This window comes from Schistocerca nitens, chromosome 11, assembly GCF_023898315.1.
Source record: "Schistocerca nitens isolate TAMUIC-IGC-003100 chromosome 11, iqSchNite1.1, whole genome shotgun sequence".
Lineage (NCBI taxonomy): Eukaryota > Metazoa > Arthropoda > Insecta > Orthoptera > Acrididae > Schistocerca > Schistocerca nitens.
Window position 1 is genome coordinate 112,867,732 of NC_064624.1, and position 21,577 is coordinate 112,889,308.

Sequence of the window (21,577 nt, forward strand, 5' to 3'; positions counted from 1 at the left end):
CGAGAGTTAACCATTCGCTCCATCACTTTACAGACACAGCTGGTAAGCGAGATGGGTCGATAACTGGAAGGCAAGTGCTTGTCCTTCCCCGGCTTAGGAATCGGGACAACAATAGACTCGCGCCAGCATGCGGGAACATGTCCCTCAATCCAGATGCGATTGTAAGTACGAAGAAGAAAACCTTTACCCGCAGGATAAAGGCTCTTCAGCATCTGAATATGAATAGAATCAGGCCCTGGAGCGGAGGACCGTGACTGGGCAAGTGCGTTTTCGAGTTCCCGCATGGTGAATGGGGCATTATAACTTTCACGATTCGAGGAGCGGAAGTTAGGTGGCCTAGCCTCCTCTGCCTGTTTGCGGGGGAGGAAGGCAGGGTGGTAATGAGCGGAGCTCGAAACCTCTGCGAAAAAGCGGCCGAAGGCATTGGAGACAGCCTCAGGGGCCACAAGGACGTCATTCGCGACCGTCAAGCCAGAAACTGGTGAGTGGACCTTAGTGCCAGATAGCCGGCGCAGGCTACCCCAGACAAGAGAAGGAGTAAAACTGTTGAAGGTGCTTGTGAAAGCAGCCCAGCTCGCTTTCTTGCTTTCTTTAATAATACGACGACACTGTGCACGTAATCGCTTATAATTGATACAATTCGCCACTGTAGGGTGGCGTTTAAAGGTGCGTAAAGCACGTCGACGAGCACGTAAAGCGTCTCTACATGCTGCGGTCCACCAGGGGACCGGTACGCGACGTGGAGAAGAAGTAGGGTGAGGGATGGAATATTCAGCAGCAGTGAGAATGACTTCCGTGAGGTGTGCGACCTGACTATCGCAGCTTGTGAATGTTTGATCCTGAAAGGTCGCCCTGGAAGAGAAGAGCCCCCACTCTGTTTTGGAGATGTTCCAACTAGATGAGCACGGAGAGGGGGTATGCTGCAGGAGATGGATAACACACGGGAAGTGGTCGCTCGAATATGTATCAGAAAGTGAATACCACATGAACCGGCGTGCAAGTTGGGGAGTACATATAGAGAGGTCTAAATGGGAATAGGTGTGAGATGTGTCCGAAAGAAAAGTAGGGGCGCCAGTATTGAGGCAGAAAAGATTGATCTGGTTGAAAAGGTCTGCTAACAGGGAGCCCCTCGGGCAGGATGCTGGAGAGCCCCAAAGGGGATGGTGGGCATTGAAGTCGCCAGTTAACAAAAATGGTGCAGGTAGCTGAGCAATAAGTTGCATCATGTCTGCCCTGGTAACGGCAGACGACGATGGAGTGTAAACGGTACAAATGGAAAATGTAAAAGTGGGGAGAGTAATGCGGATGGCAACTGCCTGCAGGCCGGTGTGCAACGTGATGGGATCGTAGTATTCATCCCGGACCAGCAACATAACCCCTCCATGAGCTGGGATACCTACCACAGGGGGTAGGTCAAAACGCAAGGGCGTAGCTTCGTTTCCTGGAGGGCGACGACGAGCGGACGGTGCAAGTGGAGCAGCAACTTCAAGTCCTCTCGGTTGGAGCGAATGCTGCGAATATTCCAGAGAATAAGTGCCATCGTAAGAAAAGAAAAAGGAAGATGAAAGAAGGGGTCACCTCGAAGGCCGCTGAGGGCCTGCCTTCGAGCGAGCACTGCCGCCGCTATCAGTAGGCGGACAGTCATCGTCCATTGCGTCTATAGGTTCATCGGCCATCTTGGAAAGATGGCCGGGAGGGGGAGCTTCCTCCGCCGGTGAACGGCCAGATGTTCGGCTACCAGCGGTGCGGCCAGGCGAAACTGATGACGGCCTGGGGCGGCAACCGCTGCGTGGCGCAGGAGAAGAAATGCGCCGTGGCGGAGGAGGAGAACTGTGCTTCCTATTTGCCTTCTTGGAAGGTCGTTTAGTGGAAGTACTGGTCGAAGGCTGATAGGTCGAGGTACGTAGGAAGTCTGCACGGGACGGTTCCTTCTTGAAGGCCCGTGAATCTGACTTCTGGGTCTTCGTCTTAGGAGAAGCTGATGAAGGGGCTGGTGTCTGTGGGGTGATGGGAGGAAGAGGAGACGTCGACCGCGCGATCTTAGCACTGGCCGAACGGACGACCGTGGTGCTGAAGGTCAGATCGCATGTCTGGGTTGCCACCTCCCTGGTAGTCCGAGGAGAGGCGAGGACAGTACTGTATTTCCCCGCTGGGAGCAGCGTGGGCTTCCTACTAGCCAATAGCTAGCGAGCAGCCGAGGTGGACACTTTCTCTTTGACCCGAATTTCTTGGATACAGCGTTCTTCCTTATAGACAGGACAGTCGCGGGAGGATGCGGCATGGTCCCCCTGACAGTTCACACAACGAGGAGACGGAGGTGGACAGTCACCCTCATGGGCATCCCTGCCACAAGTGACACATTTAGCCGCATTGGAACAAGACTGTCGAGTGTGATTGAAACGCTGACACTGGTAGCAGCGCGTAGGTGTCGGGACATAGGGGCGAACAGAAATAACCTCGTAGCCCGCCTTGATGCGCGATGGCAGCTTAACACTGTCAAAGGTCAAGAAAAGTGTCCGGGTCGGTACAAGGTCATTGTTGACCTTTTTCATGACCCTATGGACAGCCGTCACGCCCTGCTCAGCGAGGAAAGATTGAATCTCCTCGTCAGTCAGTCCGTCGAGGGATCTAGTATAGACCACACCACGAGACGAATTCAAAGTTCGGTGAGCCTCCACCCGGACAGGTAACGTGTACAGGAGTGTGGCCCAAAGCAGTTTTTGTGCCTGAAAGGCGCTCTCAGTTTCGAGTAATAAGGTACCGTTACGCAACCTAGTACAAGATTTGACAGATCCGGCTATGGCATCTACGCCCTTCTGGATAACGAAAGGGTTGACAGGAAAAATCCTTTCCGTCCTCAGATCGGGAAACGACGAGGAACTGTGGGGCAGGCGGTAGTACTTTTGTCACTGGTAGCTGGTCAAGTTTCCGTTTTTGGGCAGAAGTCGAGAGAGATTGAAATCCATTGCGGAGGAATCCCCCATGATTGCCAGCGTCTCCGATGGCGCGCTCCTTCCTTGTGGGGACCCTCTCAGAGGGCACTCCCGCCTTAGGTGAATGTTTACACCTCAGGTCACACCTCCCGAGAAACAGACGGAGGGACCAATCGGCATGGTCAGAAGGTATCAGCTCAGGCAATCACCCCTCCCCGGGCCTGGCCTTTACCAGGGGGTACGCGCGTGCCTTACATGTCTACCCAGGGCGGGGAATTACGCGTTACCCTGTCACCGGCTACGCGTGCGAACGCGTGGGTCGGACTTCAGGCGCGCACAGGGAGGAAGGAAGAAGAGGAAAAAGGAGAGAGGGAGAGAGAGAGAGGACAGACTGTCTCAAACGCCGAGGCGGAGACCAGAGAAGGCAAGGAGAAGAAGGCAATGAGAAGGCAAGGAGAAGAAGGCAATGAGAAGGCAAGGAGAAGAAGGCAATGAGAAGGCAAGGAGAAGAAGGCAATGAGAAGGCAAGGAGATTTTGCAGGGGAAAGTGTAAGGAAGACAGTGAGGTGGAGAAGAGCAAAGAAAGGAACCAACCAAAAGAAGGAAGAAACGAGAAGTGAAAAGGCAAAATGACCGCAAATAGAGGTCGTGGAACCGTCCGTCTCCGGACGCAGGCGCTAACTACCCCCTTGAGGGGGAGGGACTCCTTTTAGTCGCCTCTTACGACAGGCAGGAATACCTCGGGCCTATTCTAATCCCCGGACCCGCAGGGGGGGGGGGGGGAGGGTCACCTGCTATGACTTCTATGGTGAGGTAATACACGGATTTATCTGCATAGGTCCTAGAGTTTTTATGTGACTGACAAATCTATAAGTAATTCAGCATGTACCACTGAGGTAGCCATACTGTAACTATTCTAAGATCAATGTAGCAAGGGTGATCTATCACATACAAATAGCATCACACTTCATACCTTTGGCACCTTGAAAATTTTTGTTTCAAACTGACAAATATCAATGATTAATTGAAAAGATGAATCATGTGCAATGTATTCTTCTGCAATCCATGAATCATAAGTTACTGAAAGGAAGAATATTTTTCAAATGATCTGCACTCTCGTGGTTTAAACTTATACAAAATGTTTAACATCCAGAAGGGTCACTGAAAATATGGTTAAACACATTGTTACAGATTCTGTTCAGATTCTATTCAGAACAATAATCAAACAACAGTTGCTAATCCCCCAAGTGGAATAGCACAACACTACTGTAAAAATAATTAATTACACTTAGCTCAAAAAAACTCAATCTGTGCCTGTCTCACAGTAATGCATTCCTTACATTAAGCAATTACACAAATACATTTTTACCACCCTACATGCAATAAATCCGAGATGCAAATGCTTACAGTATGCTTAGTTTTACATACCTCCAAATTTAGTTCAGGATCCTCCTTCATAAAATCATTTGGATGACAGATTCCCAAGTTATCTTCAGGACACTGAAAGAAAGAAAAAATTCAGTTAAAAATGCTTATACCCCTCTGTACTTATGACATGGCTCTCAATATTTATTTTTTTTATAAGTATGATACAAGTTTTCAGAGATTTGTATCACGTATACATAAAAAATTTAAAAAAATATATTTTAATGAGCAGCTATTCTGCCAAAATGCATCTCCATAATTTCACACTGTGCCATACTGCACTAATTTTACACATAATCAGTCATAGCGTACTTCACGGTGCTTACTGAGCCCTATCCTTCCTTTGGTAACCTGACAGTTTGCCCGTAGCAAGAAGGAGAGACAGTGTGCTTACTCCCTGTGCATTAACATAGTAGGATTGCAAAGGCGGCGAGCCCAAGAACTACAATGAAATGAATACCCCTAGCTCCATACAGGCACTGAGATAAGTCAAAAGGGACAGCTGAAAATATGCGCCCCGATCTGGACTTGAACCTAGGATCTCCTGCATACATGGCAGATGCTCTATCCATCTGTGCCACCAAGGACACAGATGATAGTGTGACTGCAGGGACTTATCTCAGGCAAGCCTACCACGAGACCCACATTCCCAACCTATTGTCCCACACTATAGTCATAGTGCCCCTACCCATTATACTCATTACTCGCGGCTTTTTGCCAATTCCCGTAAGAGTTCTGGCACTGTTTGTGCATCCACATAGAAGAAGATGGTCAAATGGCCAGTTAGCCCTTTCGGACATGTCTGAAAGAACAGGTACCACCTTAATATACCCAAGAACTACGAGTAGCACTGTCACTTTAGACTCAAGCTGACATGTAATCGGTTGGCATTTGTTGCTTCTGCCTCAACTTATTTTGAGGGTTTGTTTACGGATTTGTGAGTGAATGGTTAAGAGTTGAAGGCTGTGATTATAAAAATGGCTCTCAGCACTATGGGACTTAACATCTGTGGTCATCAGTCCCCTGGAACTTAGAACTACTTAAACCTAACTAACCTAAGGAGATCACACACATCCATGCCCGAGGCAGGATTCGAACCTGCGACTGTAGCAGTCGCGCGGTTCCTGACTGAGCGCCTAGAACCGCTAGACCACCGCGGCCGGCGCTGTGATTATAAAGAGGTGTTGAGAGTTATAGTTACTGCTATTTATAGAAGAAAACGAACAAAACATGTCCACGTTTTTCGATCCAGTAACCCTATGTGGCTGAAGAGAAACTAAAGGTAAATATTTTGTAGTTCTCCAAAAATTTTCAAAATGGTTGACAGGAATTCCTGGGAAAGACAATCTCACTCCGAGTTGTTTTGTGTGCGATTCATATTTCAGTGAGGAACAACAAATGTTTATCGTCAGTAAACAAGTTGAAATTGTAAGACAAGGGCAGTCTTTTAAAACCATAGCGGCTCAGTGGTTCCTCGTGTATTTCTCAGTTTACTGAAATATCTGTCGAAAATATTACACAAAAGAAAATCGTCCGTCAAGCACTCGCTAAAGGGAAGCTGTGGAAGGAAGACAGTAAACAAGCTGCAGTTTCAATGTCTGTCAGTGCTTCTTCTGCTAAAGGAAAATGTAGGGTGCAGATCAGTACTGAACGGAGTAGTAATCACATGAAAACAATGTTGATGTGCCAGTAACTGGAAATTGTCCGACTACGTGATAAATTAAGGACAGCAAATGCCAAAATCAATCTCTTCCAGAAGCAAGTCTCAGATGAAAACCATAAGATGGCTCAGTCGAATGTCCTACATCATTGTACATTCAGTAAAAACAGAAAATCATGTTTGCCACTATGTTAAAGAAATGCCAATTTAAAAACAGCAAGAGAATGCACTATGTGATGTGACAATGAATTTACTCTGGATAGCAAGCCCTTGAAAATTGGAAGCTCAAAGGATATAGACATGGTTTGAGGCACGCATTGTTGCAACAACCTTCGGAAACATCTCCAAAAGTAAATAATCTCAAATGCTCATGTGAAATTAACCAAGAGGCTGTAGAACAATTAAGAACTATTTTCGGAAACGACAAAATGAAAACAAAGACATGCAGATTTTTTATGAAGTAAAGCACAAGGAAAGCTACATTTCAATAACACTTTGCTGAAAGTTTGTTTCGTCAATGTATGGGTATATACTTCAGACAATTGTAGTAATAACTTTGCCTATCATTGCTCTGGTGTTCCTGTCTGTTGCTCTGATGCATAATCGTATTCACCCTATTTTAGTATACTCGAGTCACAATGCCACTCCCAGTGATGTCTAGCATATATTGATTCAAGTAATTATCCAGCTAGAGGAAGCCAGAATGACACTTGTAGCATTCACTTCTTATGGCGCAGTACACAACTGAATAAAGAGGTCCAGCTGTGTCTAGGAATTACTGGCACAAAAACTAATGTTCCTTGCTCAACATCAAACGCAGTTGACAAGACTGGAAGAATATGGGCATTTTCGTACGCTGTTCGTGTCATAAATTGAATAAAAAGTGGTTGATGTGATAAAAGTGATTTACTTTTTAACGATGGCATCATCAACTACAATTATCGACCAGACAGTTCTCAAGAATCAACAGGATTATTCATTAGATAGATAAATAACTTAGTGGACACACTTTTATTCTCTTGGTGATGCTTTGCACAAAACGCACAGGCTCACAAAAAGTTAATGAAATGGGAAGACATTCTAACTATACAGTAAAAGCTTTTGTTCTGAAAGAACACACTGGCGCTAAGAGTAAACACTAATAGTACCTTCGAAATACCTAAATACTTATGGATAAGAGGTTGCATTTCTCTCCCAACAGCAGCATCATTTCGGTATCTCTACATCTCCGAGTTGAAAATCGTCGCCCATCAGTAAGACTACTTCTGCTCGGACAAGTTACAATTTGCTTGCCAGTACATTTCTGTAGAACTTTTATTGTCTCTTGCAGAAACTGAACATAAATGTGAATTTTCGTTGACGTTGTACGTAAGACAAACACAGATGTCAGCTGGATATTTGCAACAAAAGCACTAATACAGGGTTTTGGAGCAGAAGACGTATTTGAAAAAACCCTCTGTATTCCATATTGTATCTAAGATCCACAATGTAAGTCATTCTGCTGATTTTTCCTTTGTAACACATACTTCTGTGGGTCACAAGCAGACCAACTGACATCTCATGGCAGAACTACTGAACTAGGGCAGTCAGCACGTTTCCTCTTCTACTCACTATCGTTTGCCTGCAGTTACAGTGTTGCTTCCTGTATCCACTGAACGACTTTTCTTTCATTTTTAATTAAATCCCCTGTCTATTTCATCCTGTTTGCATTTGTAATGTTAACACATTCTCATGCTCACAGCTCTGGTTTGAATATTTTCTGGCATACGACACTGTTCCAACAATGTCATTTCCAACACTTTTTGTTTTTTTTTCTGTCCAGACACCAGTCTCACAATGGACCAAAGATGATAGAGATCAGATTTTCTCTCAGTTGTGTTTACAATACTTAAGAACTCTGTATATAAACCAACCCTGGGGCAGTAACTGTAATATAAGCCTAAATTTTAGTATTGCTGGACACACTACATTAAGTAACAATCATTTTCATAGTTTCAGATTTTTGAATGTACTAATGCTGCCTCATTTAAAATCCAGCTGTATGTTTGTGCCCACACATCAAAACTTCTCTAGGGTTGTAAATCAAATTCCCAGTATGCACTGGGTCACTTTGCACCACTCCTGAGGGAAGAGTCAACACATCTGGCTTCTTAGCGTTTTGGAATACAAACCTCTCTGTTATTTCATGTGCCCTATCAAGTTGGGATCCTTGCTACTTCCATTGTTCTGTCAAATATTATGTTGAGCATTCATGGTGACAAGTAGAATCTTGAAACTTCCTGGCAGATTAAAACTGTGTGCCCGACCGAGACTCGAACTCGGGACCTTTGCCTTTCGCGGGCAAGTGCTCTACCATCTGAGCTACCGAAGCACGACTCACGCCCGGTACCCACAGCTTTACTTCTGCCAGTATCTCGTCTCCTACCTTCCCAACTTTACAGAAGCTCTCCTGCTCTCCTGCGAGACGAGATACTGGCAGAAGTAAAGCTGTGGGTATCAGGCGTGAGTCGTGCTTCGGTAGCTCAGATGATAGAGCACTTGCCCGCGAAAGGCAAAGGTCCCGAGTTCGAGTCTGGGTCGGGCACACAGTTTTAATCTGCCAGGAAGTTTCATATCAGCGCACACTGCGCTGCAGAGTGGAAATCTCATTCAAGTAGAATCTTGTCCCAAATCAGTACGCATTTTAAATGTACAGGTCATCATCTCTCTCATATCTGTACCTTTGCTCTTGTCCTTTTCTGTCTCCTCAGTATACCCGCTAACGTTTCTGAATTTCTACACTCCCTCACATTGTTGTGTAACCTCTGTCTGTGACCACTGTCCTGTGATGGAAAAATCTATAAACACTGAAGAAATGTGTTAGTTAAATTCCTTGCACTTCTCCCATTGTCTCGTAATATGGAGGCTCATTGAAAAGTAATGCTGTCTAATATTTTTATTCTGTTCTCAATATCAATTGAGGTATTACTTATCATGCACATTACATGGTCGAATTCCCATTTCACTGACAAGTTGCAACACTACTACACTGAATTGTAGTGTGTAACATTGCAGTGTGTAATAGAACTATGTCATTGCATGAGAAATAATGTGCTCTAGTCAAGTTTGTAAATGTCAAAATGGGCCTTCAATTGAATCCACAGAAGAACGAATGCAGTGCATTGTTTTCACTATATCAACGTCAGTAATGTCCAAACATTCAGTTGTTCACACTCATAATGAAACACATGGAGCCCCTAACCTCAGCTCAAAGTGGACAGCTGCATAGGCCAACACTTAAAGACATCTTTGAGGAATTCAGTCTTACAGTGATGAAGTGGTGCAAGTAGAGGTGAGGCTGTGGCTCCATCAACAGAGTTGAACAGCCTACAGTGACAGTATCAATGAACTGAACACTCACTGGGAGAAATGTTTTCATTGCCAATGTGGCTTTGTTGCGACATAAATATGTAGAGATGAAGAATAAACATTTAGAATGTTTATGAAATTTTATCCAAAAATCTGTATACGTTTTCAAATAAATTTGTAGGCATTACTTTTCAACATGCCGTCATAAATGTGATTAAAAGTTCACATTGCTACCCACTAACATCCAATTGCTTCTACAGTTGAACTGTGCAAGCCACTTTATAGCATGTGTCTGAGTATTTGTGATATCAATGCAACTATTTTTCAACAGTTACCCACAACACAGAGGCAATATTGTAGAAACATCTGACGGTTGCAAAAACAGTTTTGTAGTTCAGGTGCTTGTGAATGCAGTACTTGTTTAAACAGGTGTCAGGAAGCATATGTTTGAGCTCAAAACTCACATTTAGACATTACAGTCATGTTGTTCGATACTGGAATAAATATTATGTCACAGTGTTCTTACAAAGTCCTGTGCAGATTGATGTATAGCATATACCGGGTGATCAAAAAGTAAGTATAAATTTGAAAACTGCATAAATCACGGTATAAAGTAGATAGAGACGTACAAAATGACACACATGCTTGGAATGACATGAGGTTTTATTAGAACCACAAAAATACAAACGCTCAAAAATATCCGACAGATGGTGCTTCATCTGATCAGAATAGCAATAATTAGCATAACGAAGTAAGACAAAGCAAAGATGATCTTTACAGGAAATGCTCAATATGTCCACCATCATTCCGCAACAGTAGCTGTAGTCGAGGAATAATGTTGTGAACAGCATTGTAAAGCATGTCTGATGGTGAGGCATTGGCGTCAGATGTTGTCATTCAGCATCCCTAGAGATGTCTGTCGATCACGATATACTTGTGACTTCAGGTAACCCCAAAGCCAATAATCACATGGACTGAGGTCTGGGGACCTGGGAGGCCAAGCATGATGAAAGTGGCGGCTGAGCACACGATCATCACCAAACGATGCACGCAAGAGATCTTTCATGTGTCTAGCAATACTTTGTTTCTTTTTGTTCTAATAAAACCCCATGTCATTCCAAGCATGTGTGTCAATTTTTACCTCTATCTACATTATTCCGTAGTTTATTAAGTTTTCAAACTTATACTGACTTTTTGAGCACCCAGTAGTTCTCAAAAAACACATAATTTACCAGTTCTGAGCCGCCTCCTTTGTGCTACATCATTTGGATCCACTATGCACCACACAAAATGCACACATTAATTACACGCCATTTACAGTGCCTATTTGACATACATAACATTAAAATTGGTATTCTTTTTTGGAAAAAGTGTAGCAATGTAATGTAATTAGTGATAATACCAATCAATAATGTTAGTTTAAGCAGTGAGGAAATAACACAAGATATAAACAAATCATTTTGTGATCCAAAAGGATTGTTAGATAAATCTATGATGACATTTAAGACTAAGTATCAAGCCTGTTTATTATGTACATTTGAATCGACAGGTATCAGTGGGCACTTCATGGTAAGAATAATGAACTGGTACTTACAGTATTATATAAATCGGAGAGGCCTGTCTACATTAACATCTTAATTCTGCAAACCACTGTGATGTGCATGGCAGAGGTAACGTCCCACTGGCTTTTCACCATTCTATTCACATATGGAGCGCAGAAAGAACGACTGTTTAAATGTGTTCATGAAAGCTGTACTAAATCTAATTTTGACAAGACACATATGGGAGCTATACATATGGGACTTCAGCACCAAGTGGTTGTAATTAATGAGCAGTTACTCGCACATGTTCAATGTGGAATTTGATCATCATATCAATACTTGGTAGCTGCATTAATGGGGAATTGGTTTACAATGGAAAAAATCAGTTCCAACTTTGGACACCCCAGTGCAAAATTTGACACTGTACACTGTTTGTCTGACACTATGACATATATGCTGTCATTTGACAAGCCATAACAAGAGTGAACAGTGTGGCTATCAAGTGAGACTGTGGGCTGTTAGAGAAACCGTTTTCTGTGAAGAGCAGGAATTACAGTGCCGCACTGACACAGTAAAGTCTGAGGAGATGACCATGGTCATTAAATGGTTTAAAGGATATGATAATGAAATTATAAAACGTAAGTGAGCTTGGTGCAGCATGTGGAAGAGGGAGGCATCCTATCTGGATGGAGTAGTTGAATGCTATAACTGACCATGTGGCACATGTCCCAGACAGGGCTAGCATTAGAGTTGTGTCATGAGAACTGTTCATTCCACAGTGTGGTGTGGAGTACCTGTACTGACATTTTTCTTGATCCCTGTATCATACAGGCATTTTTTTGTTTTTGCTTTGCTTTGATTGGGTCAGTTTGGCTGGACCACCAGTGCACTCATTTGATGTGCTGCTGCAGATAAGGTGAGTACATTATTTGTTTGCAAATTATATTTACAAGCCTCGAAGATGAGCGACTTATTTTCAGTTATCTGCGTGGATACAGTTTACTTCCTAATTTATTGCATGTCTGAATACTTACCAGGCATAGTCTAGTATCCTAATAATGGGTAGTGTACAGTTTTTCCATCTTTGGTATGAATAGGGACTGACTGCTCTGTCCAGATTTGAGCCTAGTTGGTGACTCCTAGCAAACAGCTCCAGGTGGTGTTGGCTTTGGTGAAACAGCTTGAGGCTGTTGCCAATGGGCAACACTATGGAAGACTAGACGTCTACTATGTCCCACACATCCACCCAATCGGTCCACTACTGTGGCCCTCCTGTGAACTGCCTGCACTGGAGGTGACCCATCACCTACAGTCAAGTGGGAGGTAGCTCCAGCAAAAGAATTTCTGAGGGGCTGATCAGAGTTCCACCCCAGATAGCACGACAAACAAGTTCTGGGTGCTGTTTGTGGCTGACAAAATCCCTGATCCAGATGAAGGCACTTTTCCAGAGCAAGCTACTCAGCCCACAAGGTCTGGGCATTCACAGAGAGGGGGTTTACTGGTAGTTGGGAGTTCCAACACTAGGGGATATGGCTGCCGAGGAGGGGAAGGAATATATTGTGCACTGTGCACATATAAGGAGGAATTTTGGAAGGCATTATCCTAGATGGGGAATGGGTGCATCCAGATACCATGAAGAACAAAGGGTGGTGCCAAGTGTAGGTAGTGGCTCATGTTGGAACTAAAAAGATGTGTTGCATTGGATTGGAAGAGATTCTCTATAGTTTTGAGTGGCTAGCTGAAGTAGTAAAGACCAAGTCTCCATTGCAAGATGAAGGCAGAGATCGCAATCTGTAGCATCGTATACATAAGTGACTTTGATTCTTAGATACAGAGACCAGTGGATGGCTTGAATCAGGGGTCCACATGGTTCTGCAGCCATGTAGGCTGAAGATTCCTTGACTTGCACCATACGGTAGTGGGTTTCTAGGTTCTGCTTAATAGGTCAGAGGTCCACTATACACAGGAAGTGGCTACACAAGTAGTGGGACCTGTGTGAAGGGAACTGGGCAGTACTTTTAGGTTCATGTGGAAAGAACATGTTCTTGCAAACTGCTAGTGAGAAAGTTCAGATAACCAGCATATGGAACAGACTGTAGAACGATATATTGCCACCAACATATATCTCACAAGGTTTATATGGAGCCATATAGCCAGTCAATTCTCCATCATTCCAGTTGCAAGTGGGAGACAATGTTAATCATCATTGGTGGCATAAGGTATCCTCCATCATGCACTATATGTTGGCTGAAGAAATATATATCTAGTTGTAGATAAATGTGAAGACTTGAGGGCTCTACCAAATAGTGACTAAAAGCATCATATATTGGCTAGCAGGATTGAAGCTAGGTTGGCTTGTAACCCTCTTAAAACTAACTCAAGGGGTCTGCTCCTCGGATTACTCAAAAGGAAATCACTTTTGACATGAATTGGCATTGGCTTGCTTAGGAGTCACCATACATGGTGCAACCAGTTAGGTTTCTGTTAATAACTTGCCTAACAAGAGGGGATATCTTCATTGCTTGAAGAGCAGCAAATTTATACTTCCAAAAGAAAATAATATTAATGAAAAAAAATTAATTTTCCTACACCACATATTTTGTCGAGTGGTACTAAAGATAAGTAAATAAATTAGTGAAATCAAAGAGAAATAGAAATTAGAAAATAAATGAAAAACTTTGTTTAGTTTAGAGAGTTACATACTGGCAAACAGTGGGCAGAGCAGAAGAGACAATGACCGTGAAGTCAGCAAGTTCAGAAGCCATCGCCCTCCCCACATAAGCGGATGCTGTCGATTCAGCCGTCAGGGCATCGCCTGACCGGCTCAGGTGTTTCTCAGTTGTCACATGTGAGCAAAGGCCCTCGCCTACATTCTAAGAGCCAATGACCGACGTTAAGAAGATTCTTCGAGAAGCTTTTCAACGTGACCAAAGAGGCAATGACCGTGAAGTCTTTCACATCCAGTGAACTGAAGTGAAGTGAATAAATACAAGAGGTGCAGAGGGCCCGACAAAGAGAGTAGCACTAGTTTCCAGTCAGTTTCGGTGCTGAAGACCGTCATGCAAGAAGAGACTACATCGTACACAGACGCACCAAGTCCGCCGCTGTAATAGAATAGCAAGAAGCAGCCTCAGCGCCAGAAGACAGGAGTTAAAAGGTATTTTAAGTCTGATTTTTACGTACCCGGGTGACTCGTGAGGACGGGAAGGAGACGGCCTCACATCAGCAAGTCACCTGTGAGCTGGGATGAAGATCTGACAGCCGAAGACTGGCAAGCGGGAGTCCATTGTTCGAGTCCGGGACACTGGCCTTACCCCACCACGCCGCTCCGCTGGCCAACGCACAACATACGCGGCCGCTTAAAGAGAAACACTGGGACACCACAACCAAAGTATCACCGTCTGATGCACGACTTCGCTCTCAATAATTAAACGAGCCACCTCGCGCTGCGCATCTCCAGTCAACTGGGCGGGACGGCGACACGAGATACACACCGCCACGCATTATCAGACGCCGCCACTGCCGCTCTCTGAGCCAGAACATCCAGTAAGCAGACAGTTGTACAAAACTTTCAGTAAAAGTTATCTTATGTAAAAATGCTATTTCATTCTACCTCATACCCGAGCCAAGGAAGAACCCACCCTGCCCACATGTTGTTATTAGAGAAAAATTAATTTATTTAGTATTTTCACCCTGACATAATGCTTTAGAATCGAAGGACCTTTGCAGTAATGCTCATCCTGACAATCGACTAGCATCAAAAGCAAAAAACCCAGTTACATTTAGTGTCAGAACTATTACATTTGTTATCAGAGAAAAAAAAACCTTGGCTCAATATGAGGTGTGAATGACAGTCACTAAAGGTCCACAGTTAATATTGTTTAATGTGTGAAAGCATATAGGTTTGTGTAGCAGTCGTAATATTTTTTTTTATTTAGAAGTGTACTTTCATAATTTTAAGAGTTTGTTGAAAATATTTAAACATCTTTTTCATTCAGTGTAGTAAGATTGTGTGACTAATAGTTTGTAAAATGATGACACGAAATCGTACAATGTCAGAGTCAGCACCACAAGCGGTTTCTACTGAGGAAGCTACTCAGAACTTAGTTAATCAAATAGTACAGCTTAAAAATGATAGTAATACATTATTTAAACAGTTGAGTGAGGTTAGGCAAACCAGTTCAATCCCTCCCATCCTAGATTCCTCAGCAGCAGCCTTAGTAACTCCTTTTTCAGGTGAACCTGGCGAAGACATAACAGCCTTTTTTGATGATTTAGTAGCAGCTGCAAAGTTAGGATCATAATCAGATGAACAGCTCTTACAAATGAAAGTTAAGATTGATAGGAGAGGCTGAAGCACATGTATTATACCATGAGGAATTATGGAATGCTCCAACATTTGAGAAATTGAAGAAAGGATTACTTAAACGTTTTCAAAAACAGAACAGCTGTAGATTTTATAGGGAGAAATTAAACACTATCACTCAGAGGCAAAACGAGTCGTTAGAAAGCTTTGTAGATAGGATTAGAAAAGTTAATATTAACATCTATCAGTTGACAACAAGTGATGAAGCAAATAAAGTTATTTTACAAGAGGCAGGAGATAGAGCTCTGGATACATTTTTACGTGGGTTACCTCCTGAAACGTCCCGTCGTGTCAGGGCCGAGTTCCCAAACAATTTAGCGGAAGCTGTATCTGTGACGACGGCTTTCGAAGAAATAGACATTGCCAACAGATACAAGGAGAAGCGAAATGTATTTTCAGCAGGAGTATGATGTTTTAGGTGCGATCGACAGGGACATATAGCAAAAAACTGCAGACAACCTCAATGCACTAATTAAAGAATAGGTCACACATTCAAGGAATGCGGGTCTAAGAAAGATTTTGGAAATATCAATCACTTAAACGGGAATGTCAGAGCCGCCGCCAGGCGTTCCCAATAGAATTTCATGCCATTAAGGTGAATCTGAAGGCGGAATGCTGGTTATCTGCTACCATACAGGATAAAGAGGCAAGGATACTGGTGGATACAGGCGCAAACGTATCAATAGTGAGTAATGAACGCATTGGAGGAAAGAAATATGACCCTCCAAGGTATGGATTGTGTGGGGTAGGAGGAGGTACAGTGAAGTCGTTAGGATGTACATCATTGATTTTCTATATTCACAGTGTACAATTTCAAGAAGATGTAGAAGTGGGAACAAAGGTAACTGACGGGTACGACGCATCCTAGGGCTGGATTTCCTGAATAAACATCACACTAAAATCGACCTCAGACAGCAAACTGTAGAACTTAGCGGAATAGTGTTTCAGCTAGGTGACACCACTGCAAAGGGCCCACTGTCGCAATATTTCCCTAACCAGAAGGCGAAATCAACTACACTGTGTGCAACGTCCTTGAAGGTTGATTCGCGGGATAAGATACCATTTGGCTCAAGAAATTGTGGATGACCGTTGACCCCGAGGTACCTACAGATACAGTAGGTCTAATAGAGCCACTAGAGGAAAATGAGGAATTAGATGTATCACATTGTTTTGTACGTAGAAATGTTGTACGGGTTCAAGACATTGAGGGAGAAAGAAAAGTACTGGTACATATTGACAATTTCGGAGTGGAGGACGAAGAGTTGCATAAGGGAATATTAGCAGCTAAAGTCAGTACTTTTGAAGAAGATTTCATTTGGTCAGATATTACTGATGGTCAGAAACCAGACGCCTATAAAACCGCATTACGCCAGAAGATTGAGCATTTGAAAGGAAATGATAGAGACACGATAGAAGCAGTTTCAGTTGAGTTTCAAGATTTATTTAATGCAGAAGGTCCACTGCCAGCAACAGATATCACACAGCATAGGATCCCAACAGGAAATAGCCCCCCAGTTTATAGGAAGCCTTATAGAGTTCCGCATCACTTACAGCCACTACTGGATGAATTTTTAGAACAGCATCTAGTAGATGGAATTATAGAATATTCTGATTCGCCTTATAATTCAAATATTGTAATTATTCCAAAGAAGTCTCCCGACGGAACGAAACTATATAGTTTTGTTGTGACTATAGACACCTTAACAAACAAACTATCTCAGATGTTTATCCTCTTCCAAACATTACAGATATCATTGACAGTTTGGGTAATAGGAAATACTTTTCAACAGCCGATTTACGTAGCGGGTATCATCAATTGAAAGTTGCACCTGAAGATAGGCATAAAACAGCATTTTCTACCCCTGGAGGCCACTGGCAATTTAAAAGAATGCCTTTCGGTTTGAAAAATGCGACAGCAACTTTTCAAAGACTATTTGACGGAGTATTGCGAGGACTCAAAACTCAGCAATGTTGTGTATATCTAGACGATATTATTGTATTCTCCAAAGACATTAATAAACTTGCTGTGCGTCTGCGTAACGTTTTTCAGAGACTTAGAAAAGCTAAATTAACATTAAATATGGAAAAATGTAGTTTTGCACTGACAGTGGTTACATACCTAGGGCATGTCATTAGTGAAAAAGGAATTAAAACAGATCCTCGATTAATTTCGGCAGTCAAGGACTTCCCAACACCACAACGCGTTAAGGAAATACAAAGTTTCATTGGTCTCGCATCGTATTACCGAAAATATGTTCGAAATTTTGCTGAAATTGCCCGACCCAAAACCCAATTATTGAAAAAAGGTGCTAAATTTCATTGGTCTGAAGATTGTGAATCAGCATTTCAAACCCTTATAGATAAGTTAACACACAGTCCAGTATTAGCCTACCCAGATTATAATAAAGAATTTATTTTTTCCTGTGACGCAAGTGGTCGTTGGGTAGGAGTTGTTTTGAGTCAGAATATTAATGGCGCGGAACACCCCATAGCCTACGCTTCGAGACAACTAACAACGGCAGAAATAAATTATTCCACAATGGAGAAAGAATTGTTAAGTGTTGTTGATGGCACCAAATAAGTTAAATCATACTTGTGTGGTCGGAAATTCAAGGTTATTACAGACCACGCAGCTTTAAAATGGTTACTTGGGTCAAAGGATCCATCTAGTCGTCTCACCCGTTGGGCCCTATGTCTTTCCGAAATGGATTTCGAAGTTATCCATAAGCCAGGCAAAAAACATACAAATGCAGATTGCCTAAGTCGGAAAATAGCACTTTTGGAAGCAACAGGCCGAGATACTGAGGACTGGAGAAAGGCACAAGATGAGGATACAGAATGCAAAAAATACGCAACTCAAAAACAATTTTTCTTTGAAGATGGTATATTATGCCGTAAAACAAAACTTGGACCGCGAATTGTTGTTCCCCAACACCTTAGACAAGAAATAATGGCAGAGGCCCACGATCATATCCTTGCAGGACACGGCGGACAGCGGACAACCGAAAGACGCGTAGCAGAGCTATTTTGGTGGCAAACCAGAAAGCAGTATGTTGCGCAGTACGTTCGTAATTGCATTGCGTGCGCACAATGAGCTGAACTTTCTCATTTAAAAATACCCTTACAGAGGCTCCCAGAGGTTTCACGTCTATTTCAGATCTGTGGAATAGATCTCTAAGGGCCATTTCATAAAACACCTGCTGGTAGTAAGTATGTTCTTACAGCTATAGATCAGTTTTCATGCTATCTAGCTATACAGTTGCCCAAACTTTAGTAAACAACTGGATACTTAAATTTGGCGTACCTGAAGCTATTATCACGGATCAGGGATCTTATGTCTGAATTAATGAAACAGCTATGCCACTTACAAAACATACTTAAATTACGCACAACTCCGTTGCACGGTCAGTGCAACGGGCGCACAGAAAGAGTTCATCGGACAAGTGGCAAGATGCTTAGTTATTATATTAACGAACAACATTCTAATTGGGATACGTATTTACCAATAATCGTGTCTATATACAATGCCAAAACGCATGAAGCAACTGGCATGAAGTGGTCTATGGGAGAAAAATGCCGTCCCCTTTTGATGTAATCAAGCAGAAAAACGGAAAAGTCGGCGAAACAGTGAAAGAATTCGGTAGAGTGATGAAGGATGTATGGAAAAAGGATCAAAAATCTAATACAAAAGCTTTGGAACGACAGGAAAGATTAGGTAATGCCCAAGCTAAATATCCAAATTGCAAAGTCGGTCAGTGGGTGATGCTATCAACTTCATACATTGCGAAAGGAAGAAATTCTTAACGAACTACATAGGTCCTTATCAAATTATTGAGATCATGTCACCAGTCAACGTTAAACTGCAACTGCCCACCCGAACTACTATTGTCCACGCAAGTCGTTTAAAACCTTTTAAGGGCGCTCCAGATGTAATTCCTTCAACAATAGTGTCAGCTTTTTCGAAGGGTGGAGGAAGTGCCCAAAAAGGAAAAGGAGTGGCCACGCCAGCACAACATACAGACATGGCACCATACAATCTTCGACCAAGGGTGCGAATGTCCTAGTGGAATCTTAGTGGACTGTGGATAATATGCAAATGTAAATAATTAACAAATGATAATGGTTTTTTTTAAAGAAAAATGTGAACGTAGAAACAGGTAGATCTTTTAGTTAACAATGTATTCTTTCTTTTATTTTTTTGTCTTTACTAGGTTGGTAGGTCCATAACCATGTGGTTTGCTTTTTCAGGTAATGCCTCTAGCATAATGGACAACTACATTGTGACTGTACTGCTTATCATAATTGCATTATTGACTAATATGAACAACGGTCTACAGATCAACCAGTTGATGAGTGGTGTAATTTTTGTAGAACAGGGTACTGTACTTCTGACCAATCACAAGTGGACTATTTCATTAGAGTATAATTTATGGGCCTTACGTAATGAACTTAAGAGCCTTGAATTAGAATTTGATACGCTACATGAAAGGGCAAGTTCACGAGGGATATTTGAAGAAATATACAGTGAATTTAAAACATTACACTACTCATACGAACAGTTGGGAGGACAGTTGCGTCAGTTACAAGATATACTTCTGCAGACCGTTAAACAAACTGAACGTGGATGGGTGGACGCAGAAGGTAAACTACTAAAGACCATTTCCGGTACAGCGGATAACGAGGATATTAATCAGTTAAATAATTCATTACAGAACATAGAGAGTACCGCGGAATTAAATAAAGGCACTATAGAATAGCACACAACAAGATTAAATGGATGGGAGCAATCAGCTTTTACTAATACCAAGGTAATCAGTAACCTCGCCCAAGAATTAAACGATTATCTTCTAGCTACTACTGCTACGCTGAATAAAGACTTAAAAGTCATAGAAACAAGGCTCGATATTGAGGATAAGAAACTTGCATGAGGAAGATCGCTTAGGCTACTCACTGATCAATTGATAGATGCACGGCTAGCAGCGGAGGAATTAAAGGAAGCCATCCACTATGCAGTACAGGGACATTTGTCACCCATGTTACTATCGCCGGTTACATTTATCTCATTATTAGTTAAAATTGAAAAACAATTGCCAGATTCACTTAAGTTAATATTTCCTGCAGATAAGAAAAATTTACCACAGTATTACCACTTAGCTACTGTAGTAGTGGAGACAGATAATGCAAGAATACGAGTTCGTATATCTTTCCCTGTTACAGATAAAATGGGTATACATGACTGTTACAGAGTACACATTTTCGGTAAAATGGGGCAAAATAAATAAATCTGTACAGTTCCTAACACATCAAGTATTTTTAATCACCCAAACAACCAATACGAGCACGGTAATGACAACTTCGGAATTAAATAGTTGCATATCCGAACAAGTTATTATATGTCCATCTCGCGCTATCGAATTACATACCAATAGTTGTGAATCTCTATTTTTCGAACAATCTGACGCCACCAATTGCCCACATGATATATTAACTTCCACATCATGTTTTTTCGAGCAAGTAGAAAATCACTGGTTGTATGCAGTCAGTAATACAACTGATATTTTTGCACAGTGTTACAAGAACATGTAGCTACAACATTACAACATTTAGAACTTCATGGAAGCGGGCTAATAATTAACGGCACGTTATGTTCCATCTCAGGAGCGAATTTTCATTTACCCGCAACAATCACTGGTACAACTAATGTTAATTCAGCCTTCCCTCTAATTTATTGGCCAGAAAACGCCACGCAAGCATTTTCTGCACAAAACCTGTCCTACCTCAATGACTCCCTTGACAGTTCCCTTCTGAAGTCATTGGATATGTTCATAAACTCACAGAAAGTCAAAATTGATGCCAATGTTATGATGCAACGTCTTAAAAGTAAAAAGTGAACACACAACTAAAATTATAATCCTAGGAACGGGTATATCTGGAACCTTTGTGTTGGTGTTTCTTCTTTGTACAGTTTTCTTTTATTTAAGACGAAAAAATAAGCCAAATAATAATATACCACTTCATCAAATCCCTGTTAATTGGATACCACACTCTTAACTGGTGTACTTCAGTGGTTACTTTTGAGCATTAGTGTATTCATTTTGTTTATTGTACTTCAGTCTTTACTAAACAGTCTCATGTTAAAATAAACAATACTGTAGAATAGATATTCTTGCATTAATAGGGTAGATTAAACAGGTGTTGCTATGTAATTTTCTAAGTGAAAAATGTATTTTTTTTATTCATTCTCATCAAAATTTGTTACACTTATTACAACGATTTACGTGTGAACTATGTGATTCATGAGCGT

General features: G+C 42.2%; 1 protein-coding gene across 3 annotated transcripts in view; it reads right to left on the reverse strand.

Annotated features, from left to right (window-relative positions):
- Positions 1-21,577, reverse strand: part of LOC126213025 (zinc finger protein 724-like) — a 128,509-nt gene that overhangs the window by 22,659 nt on the left and 84,273 nt on the right. For all 3 annotated transcript variants that reach the window (XM_049940592.1, XM_049940594.1, XM_049940593.1), the window contains exon 3: positions 4,362-4,433. In XM_049940592.1, the coding sequence (XP_049796549.1) occupies positions 4,362-4,433 (72 nt within the window). The remainder of the gene's footprint in view (positions 1-4,361; positions 4,434-21,577) is intronic.